The sequence below is a fragment of the Lithobates pipiens genome, unplaced genomic scaffold (genome assembly GCF_037356315.1).
Source record: "Lithobates pipiens isolate NorthernLeopardFrog02 unplaced genomic scaffold, aLitPip1_a1.2 Scaffold_19, whole genome shotgun sequence".
NCBI lineage: Eukaryota > Metazoa > Chordata > Amphibia > Anura > Ranidae > Lithobates > Lithobates pipiens.
This window is the reverse complement of record NW_027507764.1, coordinates 492,849,112-492,861,238: the sequence shown is the minus strand read 5'-3', so window position 1 is coordinate 492,861,238 and position 12,127 is coordinate 492,849,112. Positions and strand designations below refer to the sequence as shown.

Genomic DNA, 12,127 nt, shown 5'->3' with positions numbered 1-12,127 from the left:
GGCGGAGTAGACGTGGACCCGTCATCCAGCCGCTCTGCTCAGCAGACAGATATGCTGCAAACTGTCATTTTTAGTCTTTTTTTTCCCTCTGTTTGCACTTGATCATCTGACCAGTAACACACCTTCTGTATTAGCGGCAGTTCACACTGATGCAGTGCAGGATTCGCATTGATTCCTGTGCATTTCCCGCACAGCATCACTATCACACTCCATTCATGCAAACCGCTGCGGGTGTTAACATAACGTCACATAACTTCACCCCAAATACGGTTTGCAAAATGCAGTGCAATTCGCTGAATTGGATCGCGTGGGTGTGAAAACCCATGCGATCCAAACCCAGTGTGGAGAAAAATGATTCCTGCACCTTTTGTGCGGGTGCGGTTTTGATTTGTGCCATACAAAACAAATAGCTAAAATCGTAGTGTAAAGAATCGCATATAATTTAAACAGGAAAGCGGTGCGATTCCTGTCCGAATCACATTTCCCCCACCACAATAGTGTGAACCGGGACTTACAGTGACCCCACTCTGGATGAAGGAGAATTTTTGGACAGCAGCATTGTCCGTTTCTGGGAGGGGGGGGGGTGGGGTTAGATGTACTAGCAGATTTGTATACATTAACAAATTGAACTCCAGCCAACACTTTAAAAGCATTCACAGCAAACAGTTTTGTTCCTTGTGAGATAAAAGTTTTACATGAAGAAATAAAAGCTAATCATTGTAAGCACCCCTGCCAGTGTTAAATGGTTTGTCTTAATCCTCTAACTACATCTGCAGGACAGCTTGTTTTTGTGAAAAAAACAACAGACTTATTATTAGCTGGATGGCCAGGTGAAAATAACAGAAAGAAAGCCTAAAAAAGAAAACAAATGCAGCCATCACATCTAAGAATTGGAAAGCTGCAATATAATAAATTTTTACTTTTTAAGTTTAATACTGCTTTAAGACAAAGAAAAAAAATAGCAGATATACTGCTACAGGGTGACCCTCCTGTGCAGAATCATGTATATATACGCTTATGCTATGATTACAGCAGAAGCCGATCTGCGGGCACTGGATGTCCCCCGGCACCCGCCAGTCGTTGGGCCGAGAGTCAGAACAGAGATCTGCCTATGTAAACAAGACAGATCTCCGTTCTGACAGGGGGAAGTGATGGATTTTGTGTTTCTGCAAAGCAGAGAATAAAGGCCATCGCTTCCCTTGGTGAAAGCACCACACACAGTACACATAAACACTGGCTAGGCACACAGGAAACCCTTTGACTGCCTCTTCCCTTCCCAGCCAGTGTCATTAGCACAGGGACAGTGCATATTTTTAGCACTGTTCACTTTATTAGTGCCACAAAGTTGCAAAAGTTTCAGGTAGTACCCGATTACCCACCGCAATATCGCAGTCTCTCTATAAGTCGCTGATCGCCGCCATTACTAGTAGAAAAAAATAAATAAAAATTCCAGTGTATAGCCCATAGTTTGTAGATGTTATAACTTTTGCGCAAACCAACCAATAAACGTTTATTTCTGATTTGTTTAAAAAAAAAATTTCACCAAAAACATATAAAACATATCGGCCTACATTTATGAAGAAATTAGATTGTTTACATTTCTTTATTGGCTAGGTTTTATAGAAGGATGTAAAAAATATTGTGTTTTTTTCAAAATGTTTGTTTTTGTTTACAGCGCAACCCCCCCCCCCCCCCAAAAAAAAAAGTAGAGGTGATTAAATAACTCCAAAATAAAGCTCTATTTGTGGTAAAAAAAAAATGACAAGTTTTATTTCTTTGTGTAAGTTACATGGCCGCACAATTGTCAGTTAAAGTAACGCAATGCTGAATCACAAAAAAATGGCCTGGTCATGAATGGGAGTAAATCTTCCGGAGCACAAGTGGTTTATATCGCTTGTGGTGCGTTGCGTATAAAATGCTGCATGTTCTGAAAAAACGGCGCACTGCACCTCTCTGAAGTTTGCCGCAACACACTGCAGAGAGCTTAATGAAGTGTCATTTTGTAACATTTCAATAAAGTTAGAAAAAAAATAAAAATAAACCGTCCATTGCTGCCCCCATAACAATACACTGGGTTTTAGTAGGAGGCCTAATAAGACCAGAGCACTGTGGGAAGGAGGTGTCACCTATTACAGGAAGTATCAAGCCAAGTCCCTCCCCCCGGCAGGATCACATTGGACAGGACTCTGTAGATGACATGTGGGCTGATCAATCACACTATACAGACAAGAGGGCTGGGGTAGGATAACAGGTTATCTGTGATAGGCTTACCCCCTGTAGGCCTCGTTCTCCCATTGGCTGAGTTTAGTCAGACTCACATAAGAGGAGAAGCGGAGTCGGAGCTCTGCTTGTGCGGCCATGGCTGCTATGCGCGGGACCGGAGCGGGCTCAGCTGCCCTGCAGCACAGGAAAGGTACGGCAGTTCCTGGCTCACCTCACACATTCCCATGCACTACAACATAGCTGGGAGCTCTATACAAGCCAGCTCTTCATTCTCTGTATACCGCCCACTACATCTCTCGACTGGACTGCGCGGAGGAGGACATTCAATGTAACAGCAAGGAGCCGCACTACTGGAAATCACGGTCTAGTCACTCACCAATCGGGGTCTGCTCTGACAGCACTGTGTGATTGGTTGAAGCAGTAGATGGGCGGGGCTGGAGACTGAGGGACAGGAGCGGAAGAGTCAGCCTGGGGAGGGGGCGGGGTTTACTGCTCCGCCCAGCAGGGACCTGACAACGGATCTAAAACGTCTCATCCTGGAGGAGGTTTTGGCTGGGTAAGTGATATCCCTACAGGGGGCGGGTCACCCCCCCGATGGGGGTTCTGGGGACCGATCACAGGTATGGGGTTCAGGGGACGGATCACCCCGAACATAATTTTTGGGTCTCAGGAAATGATAGGCGGTCAGTACATCAGGATTCTTCAATTTTCAGATGTACTGTATATGTCATAGTTTGTGGACTCCATCATTTTCCTGCACACTAAATATACATTGATTTGGGTTATCTTCACCAAAGAAATGTAGCAGATTATATTTTTGCCTAAGTCTATGAAAGATTATTTATCTGAAATTTTATAACAGAAACAAAGAATTTATTTATCTTTTTTACAAAAACAAAACAACTGAATTCCCAGAGGTGATTCAATGCCTCCAAAAGAGCTCTATTTGTGTGAACAAAATATGAATGAAGCTTGGGTACAATGTTGCATGATCGCACAAGTGTCCTTTAACTGCTTGCCGCCCTCCCCTCGGCAAATGACAGGGGGATGGTACGGCTCCTGTTTTAGGACTCGTCATATGATGGCATCCCAGAATGGACGCTCTCGCGTGCCCCTGGGGATGACCCCTGATCTCTTTAACCATGTGATTGGCTGTGTCCAATCACAGCCGGTCACGTGTAAACAAGGAAGTGTAGGTAATCGGTGCTCCTCTCCTCACCCTGACAGTGAGAGGAGGCGATCAGGGGCCTCTCCTCACAGGGGACAGCTAGGAATGTAATCAGGGCACTGATCATCAGTGCCCTGATTACAATAGTGCAATATAGTGTCCCAAGTTAGTGCCCACCAATGCCAGCTATCAGTGCCCATTAGCAATGCCAGTCAGTGTGGCATAGTGGTGCCACTGAATAAGTGCTGCCTCATCAGTGCCCTCCAGTTTAGGCTATCAGTGCCAAACTTTTATTTTTTTTCTGAAAACCCAGCAGTGATTAAATACCACCAAAAGAGAGCTCTATTTGTGTGAATAAAATTATCAAAAAATGTTTGTTTGGGTACAGTGTAGCACGACTGCGCAATTATCATTCAAAGTGCGACAGCATGGAAAGCTGAGAAATGGCCTGGGCAGGAAGGGGGTAAAAGTGCCCATTATTGAAGTGGTTAAAGTTGCTTCAGAGTTTGCAAGGGGTTCCTTGAGCAATTTCTTCCCCCTCAAATAACTTTCCATTGACACCTGTGAACATTTCAGCTATCTGCAAGGGGAGCATTATTCCCACCAACTACAAATGTAAGTACAATCTTCCCACTGATCACCAATATAAAGGGTGTTCTTTCTACCTACTTCTGATGTAAGGAGCATTCTTCCTACTGACTTAAGGTGTAACGGGGCCCTTCTCCACAGATCTAAGGAGGCTCTTCTTCACTAACCACTAGTGCAAAAGAGCATACAGAACAGACCTTCAATGTACATTCAATTTTTTTATTTTATTTATTTATTTATTTTTTTTGTCGCTTGTTTAACAAATGGCACTTGTGGGAGTGGGTACCCGGTTTTGACAGGTACCCATTTTCAGTTGGCGCTGCTGCGATCTGAGTGGAAGTTCCCCCCCCCCCAACAGCCTTATCAGACCCATCATAGGTCCAAGAAGACTGCAGGACCATTCACAAAGCGCGGCTCATGCATGTGGATTGGGAAGCCAGGTGTGAGGCCGCAAATCTTCACTGCTGCTTTCCCTTGGTTAAGATGAAGGATGCCTGTACCTGAGGCCAATTGCAGAATCGTCTCGGGTTAGGACAGTGCTGAATTTGTGGACAGGTAAGTCCTTCTATTAAGTCGGCAGCTGCAGTATTTACTTGACTTTAAATTTTTAAGGGGAAACTGGAGCTCTTCTTTTAAATATTCCACATTCTTTATTTTATTGTATGTCGCCCTACTGTTCATACAAATGTCCTGTGAGCTGTAGATCTGATGATAATCGGGTTCCCTGAGACCTGAAAGTTATTTCAAAGCTTTCGCTGGGTTAGAACAGTTGTGAGAAGCAGATTAGAGATCCGGAGGCCGCATGCTCTGCCTTTGTGTTTATTAGGGAGTGCTCTGTGACATCAGCCTCATTGCACAGCCTGGGGGAGGAACACTAATAGCTGGGGCAATCCGAGATATCAGCAGGGGAGGCTAATGGTGGTAAGTTCTCTAAATTTCTGGATTATACAATTAACTGCTGATTCCTTATATTAACACTAACTGTATGTCCTCCTTAATGCACTACAAAAGATGATATATTTTAGGCAGATGGATTATCTGTAAGGTTGCAAATTTGGGCCTCTATACTGAATTCTCATGTGACTTTTTTTTATTTATTTTTTTGAATGTCTCTATTGTTTGCTTTACATCTATATATAATGTACATGTGGTTTTGTTTTTTAATTCTATATTTATTTTCCTTTTTATATTGTGGTTGTGATTCTAATCCTTGCTTAGTTGACACCAGCTAGTGGTGTATTTTGATAATGGAGCATTGAACTTGAACTTTTTAGGCACACCAGTAGACAATATTAAAATGTCTGTAATAACACCCCCCATAGAGGAGAGTGGTCTTTCTTGTCAGCCAGGATCAAAGGAATGATCCCCGCTGAGGAGAAAACTGACCGCCCTGCGTGAAAGGGCCCTAAGGCTTTTTATCGTTCTTTTAAATGTATGCCAGAGCGAGGAAGAAAAATGCTGTGCATACCTATTGCGCCCCCCCCCCCCCCCCCACCTGGGTTTTTATTCATTTAGGGCTCATTCATACAGGCGCTGAGACCCGTCCTCTGTGCTGATCTGCTTTTTCTGTCTCTGCATCCACCTTGGAGCTGTGCGCAGGCAGCTCATAGAAGTGGCTGTAGGCAGGAGTGGGTGCATAAATCCAAATCACTTTGCTTCAGAAGTAGCCGGCCTGTGCCTGGCATCTGCATTCTTTGTCCCATTGGTGATCCGTTGGTGCACGGTCATGTTTATCCCGGGAGCCTGTTCCCCCTGCATGAGAACTTTGGGTTTATGTGTCCACAAACTACTGGATGGATAAGTATACAAAACATGCACGCATGCTTCTATAGGAACAGCCATGGACTTTGTGACCCTCAGGTCCTATTCAATATCTTTGAGGACTTGCGGCGTATCAGGTGCTGTACACTGGCACGCCCCTTAAGGCGTGAACTTCCCCCATATAACCCCTCCCATTACTGGGAGTCCTCAGTTATTTCTTTTTTTTTTTTTTTTGCCAGCGTCTAAGGTGTTGGGCCTGTGTAAGGATATGTTGTACTGAGCACCACGGGCAGTAAGCCTTTGAGAGCCAGCCATCCTGACCGGATCTGTTGTCTCTGTAATGGACTGGAACCCAGGCCTCGTCAGACGCAGGGTCTGATCACTTCCTGGGCCCCCAGATTGGTGGGTTTTTGATCCTTTTAATGCCAGCCAGCTGCCTTTTTTTTTTTTTTTTTTTTTTTTTTTTTTTTATTATTTTTCTTAAATTAAAAAAAGTGTTTGGGCAGGTCGCGGCCACTCGTCGGGCATGATGCTGGCGCTCACATACTTCCCTGTTGAAAGAGGAAGGGGGGGGGCCCCCCGCTTTTGCACAGGTGGATATGGCTAAATGGCGTCAGATGCCGGCCATACTTGGAAGTCATTTAAGCTATACAGGAAAAGCTGCAGTCTGGTGGAGGGACAGAGCAGAGTGGTTGCTGGTCAGGTTTGGTGACACAGGCCTCCCCTTTTGTTGACAACATTGTACTGTATAGCTAGGACTAATGGCAGCTTTTGTACTGTACTATAGCTTAGCAAGTGTAATATTCTTTTGCTGGTACTGCCTCTGCTTTGTACTGTAAGCTATGAGTGACAAAGGGGCCAAGAACTCCTCTAAGGGGTTAATGGTATACAGCAAACTAAACCCTTCCAAAAGAATGACCTCCTCTGAGAGGTAAAAAGAGAAAAATACAGCCAGTCAGATGAGCCATCTAGGGTAGAACACTTCTGTCCCTGTGTATTTCATACAAACAGGTTTTTTTTCTTCTATCATTTAAAAGATTACTATGTCTCTCCATAGTAGGACTAAACATGGCAGATTCCCATCTAGTCCTCTGGGCCCTTTTGTTGAGGTGCAGGAGGCTGGAAGATGCTTATTGTCCCTCTTAGGAGGATCCTAAGGGAGTAGCGGCACACAAGTCAAGTGTCTGTCTACTCCCTTACTTAACCCTTTTGTTGCCTGCAGCACAGGCTCTTGAGCCATCTACCTCTAATAGGGGTTTATTTGAACCTCCCCCACCTGGGGATGTTTTTCCTATTCATGCATAGCTATGCATTCTGAATGGGAACATTTCTATGAAAGAAATGGGGGGGGGGGGGGGAGTGGTTCAGCTATTAATGCTGCAATCACCTTAGTGAGCAGAGTCTCGCATGTCCAGTGGATAATGCACTGATGTTAAAGGCTCCAGCAAGTTAAGGTTGGATTTTCCTTTTTAAAGACGTCTTTTACAGTTCTGGCTGCAATTGGAGCTCAGCCCATTAACCCTTTAACGTCTGCTCCACTATTTTGGTGGCGCACATTGAGTCACGCCAGTGCATTGGAATATGGACTCCAAGGGGTTAGGGACCAGTGTGAGATACCTGAAAGTTCTGCCTGATCGCCAGGCAAGGGGCTGGTCTATTTGATGCACTGTGTCTCACAGATGCTATGAAGGACTCTATCGTTTAAACCCTATGGTTTATACCTGGACTAGTGCATTTTTGCAGAGATCCATTGCTGAAATATTAATCAGCCGAAGCACCAGGTGAAAACCCTTAGCCAGTCTGTCCCTTTCTGGGGTATGACTATTTAGAATGGATAAGTACATCCAAAAGGGGTAAAGCTCTCTTTACCAGTAAAAGGAGTTTCAGACAGTTCTCCATTAATAGTGCAGCCTCTCCTATGCCTTAGTTCCCAGAGGCAGAAAGCCTATAAAGCAGAATGCTAAGGCCTTGTGAAGGAGCGCCTCCACTCGTTTGGGTAAGGGGAAAGGTCCTGCGATTCTCAGTCTGGCAGGAACAAAGTTAAGAGCAGAGGGATTTCTGCAATTTTCTTTAGGTTACATCTAGAGTTCCAAGAGCCTAGATGGCCCAGTCGGCTTTCGATCTGAGGGTTCGGGTCCTGTTTGGTTGCTGCCTGTGGGGTCCTTGGGGCTGCTGATGCGGCAGTCTTCATGCAAGAGTGTCCGTCTCCTCAAAGAATGTTCCAGAGGGGGGAAAAAAGTCTCCTCTTTCTGGCCTCTGGATCGGCTGTTATCCCAGTCAGTGATATCCGATTCCCTTAGTGGAACAGGGTTGTGTAGCTATCTGAAATCTTTAGGTTGGATTCTCAGCCTAGGTAGATTCTCCTTAAAACCATCAAGGTTACTTGGGGGCTGGTTATAGATGCCATACAGAGGGTATTCTTACCCCAGACGTGAATCCGTTCCATTGTAGGACTAATTCAACTTATCCGGATGAAGGAAAATTCCTTCATTTGGCTGCAGGAGATTTTTAGGGGGACTGGTGGCCTCCTTCAGGGCCGTCCCTTACGCGCAGTTTTATTCAGACTGTTTCAAGACACCATCCTGTCAGTCTGGAATAAAGAGGATTCAGGCCTTGTTTCCAATACGCTTGGCTCCCGACATAGGTCAGAGCCTAACTTGGTGGTTATCCAGCAGGAGGGAAAATCTTTATCCTGCAAGGTGTTAACAGATGCCAGCCTTCCAGGCTGGGGAGCAGCCCTGGAAGAAGATTCTGTCCAGGGCAGATGGGCACAGTCCTCTAACCTGGACCATCAACTTTGTTGGACGTTTCAGGCTGTACATCTGGCCATAGAATCTTGGTGGTCAGATTACAAGATTCAGTCTGACAGAACCACAGCAGTGGCTTGCGTCATTTACCAGGGGAGGCACGAGAAGTTGTGCAGCCAAAAAAGAAGTGAATAATGTTCTAGCTTTGGCAGAACACAACACTCCTTTGTGTTTGTTTTTTTTTTTTTTTTTTTTTTTTTTTATAAAAATTAAAAAAAAAAATCAGTTACAATAATAAAGATGTCATATATTTCTCCAAGTAACATAAAATGTACATAATGAGAGATCCAAGCCAGAACATATTGTAGGCAATTCACATCCATTTGTAGTCAGTTAAGATACAAAAAGAGAAAAAAATATTCTCCAAACAAAAGGTAGGAAGTGCATTCAGGGAAGAAGTGTTAAACATTTTGAATCAACCATATCAGGAACACTCCTTTTCTATCGGCAATTTTAATATTTCAGGCGTACTACTTGAGACGCCAACAATTATTTCCAGGAGAATGATCTCTTCACCCCGACATCTTCCTAGCAATATGTCAGATGGGGTACTGCGGACATGGACCTATTCACGTCCAGATTCATTAATAAGGTCAACAACTTTGTCAAACAAGGGGTCCGCTAGCAGGAGGCACAGATGCATTATCTTCCCAGAGTCTATGCATTTCCTCCAGCTCTGCTACTTCTGTGCCTTCTCCGCAGGAACAGAAGGTGATTCTGGTGGCCCCAGCTGGGTTCCAGAATATCTTAATTTATCAAGATCATAAAGATGGCAGGAGTCCTTTGGACTCTGCCATTATAGCCAGACCTTCTTGCACAAGGTCCGGTATTTCATCCTACTTAACAGGCAAGGAGTTTAACAGGTTTGACGACTGAATCCCACTCTATAAAAGATCGTGGGTGATCTCCTTCAGTAGTGTCTACTTTGACTAATGCCAGGAAGTTGGCTTCCAGAATCAGTTACTATAGAATCTGGAAGGCTTGGTATGGCTCCAGGGTTTGGCACCCCAGGAAGTATGTCAATAGGTGGGATTCCTGTATATGGGATCTGAAATGAAGCTGGCCTTAACTTTTATCAAGAGCCAGATCCAGGCAATGTCTTTTTCCTATGGCCTCTTGCTTGGCACTCTTGGTGTGTCGCTTATTCAGGGGGTAACACTGTTTATCCCCCTATCGAGGCACCTTTTTTAAATCCTTAGGCCTTTAAAATTTGTCTTTTTGGCTTTGCTGAATCAGCCGTTTGAACCTTTATGAGAATTTTTTTTATTTTTTTCTTGCCATTTCTTCTGATAGAGTATTGGAACTAACGGCTGTCTTGTAAGAGCCATATTTCTTGTATCACCTTCCAGGATGGCACACCTGAGATGAGGGCTCCTCCCTACAGGAAACAATCACTTGACAGCTTTAAGTCCACACCCTTCCCCTTGATCCTCAGCATTGATTGTTTCTCCTGAACATGGCAGTGTGGGTTTTTTTTTTTTTGCAAGACCGAATGATCGGGGAGGGTCTGATGGTCCCCCTGTTGAGACAGGTTTTAGGGAAGCTGGGAAGGGCTGAACTAACCTGCAGGCTTGTCCTCTCTCGGGTCACCCCCAAGTTAGCGCGCATGCCCTACAGCCAGAGCGCTGGTGCTATCACTGAGGCTGTTGAATCTCCACTGCCAGCCGCTCTCCTCATTGCCGAAGTTTCAGGAAGTCCTGTCTTCCAAGCCTCACGGAGGCACGTCCGCATCAGCCGGAGTCGCAGCACAACCCGGAGAAGTGTGGAGAGCAGAGCACGGCGGTAAGAAGCGGTCAGCCGGCTGTACCTGCCCCACCAGCAGTACCAACAGTGCAGGACCCTGCTAATCCTCCTCATGGAACAAGAGGAAGGGAAAGCAACTACGATCCAGGTCGGGGGGCCCGGTGAGTACAACCCCCCCCCCCCCCCCCTTGGGAAGGGGGGTAAGAAAATCCTGAATCCTGGAAAAGTCAGGACAGGCTGAACTTTACCTTACCCTTCCTCCCTCCCCAGTACAAGCCCGCAGTCTGGGGGAAGACGTATGAGAGATGTATATAATTTCTCTTATCTTGTGGCGCCCAGGAGGCCCCAGATAAACACCTTCCTGCCGCTACAGGGCATAGCTCCTCAAAGTGTGGGTATTATAAGGACAATACCCCCCCCCCCCCCCGCAAATGTAAATGCTGGCAACAGTTAAAGCCTTCTGTGATACTGAGCAGTCAACAGCCCAGGGCCCTGAGACAGAGAAGCTCTCCCCTAGAGAGGGCACATCCTCCCAGGAAGGCCTCTCTGGAGGGGGACCTAGTGCCCATATCCTACCCTCAGTCGCTTCCTCTTGCCCAAATAGACGAGGAAGAGGATGGGTGGGTGATATGGATATTCAGGCTAAAAAATGTTTGGTCCTGGCTTTTCCCTCTTCCCTTTGAAAAAGTTGGGTCCCAGGAGGTGTGTGTCTGTGTCCATCTTTGCAGCTCTCCAGATGGGTCAACAACTTGGAAGGTGGTGGTTTTGGCCACTATTCTCCTTCAGTGTGTCCTGAGGTTGGGAGGGGGGGGGAAGCGAGCCCTGTGGCTGTGGCAAAAAAAGGGAGACCACAAAGCAATGAGTACTTCCCTTTGCCTTGGGAGCTTGGCAGCAGAATCCCTAATAACAGCCAGGTGGCCATAGGGTGTTGAGATAGGACTCCCTCCTTCAATCCAGGGTGCTGCTATCCTTTTCCTTGTGTCTGGGAACAAATAGCCCAGAAGCTTCAGCTAGACCAATGTACACAGCTTCCTTGTAAATCGGATGCTGTGGTTATTGCAAAACTAGCTTACCACTATAAACCCTAATATAGTACATCAATATGGGTGAATCTAGAGAAGAGGTGTGATCTGTTAGGCAGTCTTGCAAGGCAGTTCCTGCCACTAATCATTCCTAAACAGATAATGGGAAGATTGTAAGGTGGTTTACAGGAACCTGGAAATTCCAGGAATAACAGGTTTCCCCTGGTCAGCAAATTCACATCAGGTAATCTAAATCTAGGGCTCCACGATGGTGCATTTAGAGGTGTTTTTTGCTCCTAAAAGCCTGCCCCCTAATTTTTACCCTTTGGGTAGGGGGGGCACCCTTGAGAATCTAAATTTCCAACCTATTGTTTCCTCTTTACACTGCTGTATCTATCAGTGTGCAAGAGTTAATCAAGCCCTCTTGGGGTTTGGGCTACAGCTCACCTGTGAGCTGTACGAGAAGCATAAAATGCTATCCTGCAACCCTTAATTGATGGGTTCCTGGTGCAAACCTCTATGCTAAAGCTACATAAACTAGCTTGTATCTAGTGTGAAGTCCTTGAGGTCTGATTACCTCCAGGCTAAGATTGTGATCATCTCTTCCTGAGAATGACTTAATTGATCTGAGTCTGTGCTTGTTAAGACCTTTAGATGCTTGTGAGGCTTGGACTCACTGCCACCTGTGGGTGGGTTAGCTACACCTACTCAGACTTATGCAGTAGTGGGGTAACTACCACTACTGTGGTATAGTCTCAGACTCCCATTATTTGGAACTACCATGCTCCTTCACTGGTGAAGGATTCGTTCCTGAA

The 12,127-nt window shown here is 45.6% G+C and overlaps 1 protein-coding gene across 5 annotated transcripts in view; it reads left to right on the top strand.

The window, feature by feature from the left end:
• The first annotated feature begins 2,288 nt into the window (after window positions 1–2,288).
• CUNH8orf88 (chromosome unknown C8orf88 homolog) overlaps window positions 2,289–12,127 on the top strand; it is a 114,482-nt gene continuing 104,643 nt past the window's right edge. For 3 of the 5 annotated variants that reach the window (XM_077493002.1, XM_077493003.1, XM_077493001.1), the window contains exon 1: window positions 2,289–2,413. In XM_077493002.1, the coding sequence (XP_077349128.1) occupies window positions 2,359–2,413 (55 nt within the window). In that variant the 5' untranslated portion in view covers window positions 2,289–2,358. Of the gene's footprint in view, window positions 2,414–2,529; window positions 2,780–4,764; window positions 4,901–12,127 lie in introns of those variants that run through there. The other 2 variants (XM_077493006.1, XM_077493005.1) reach the window with 2 other exon arrangements.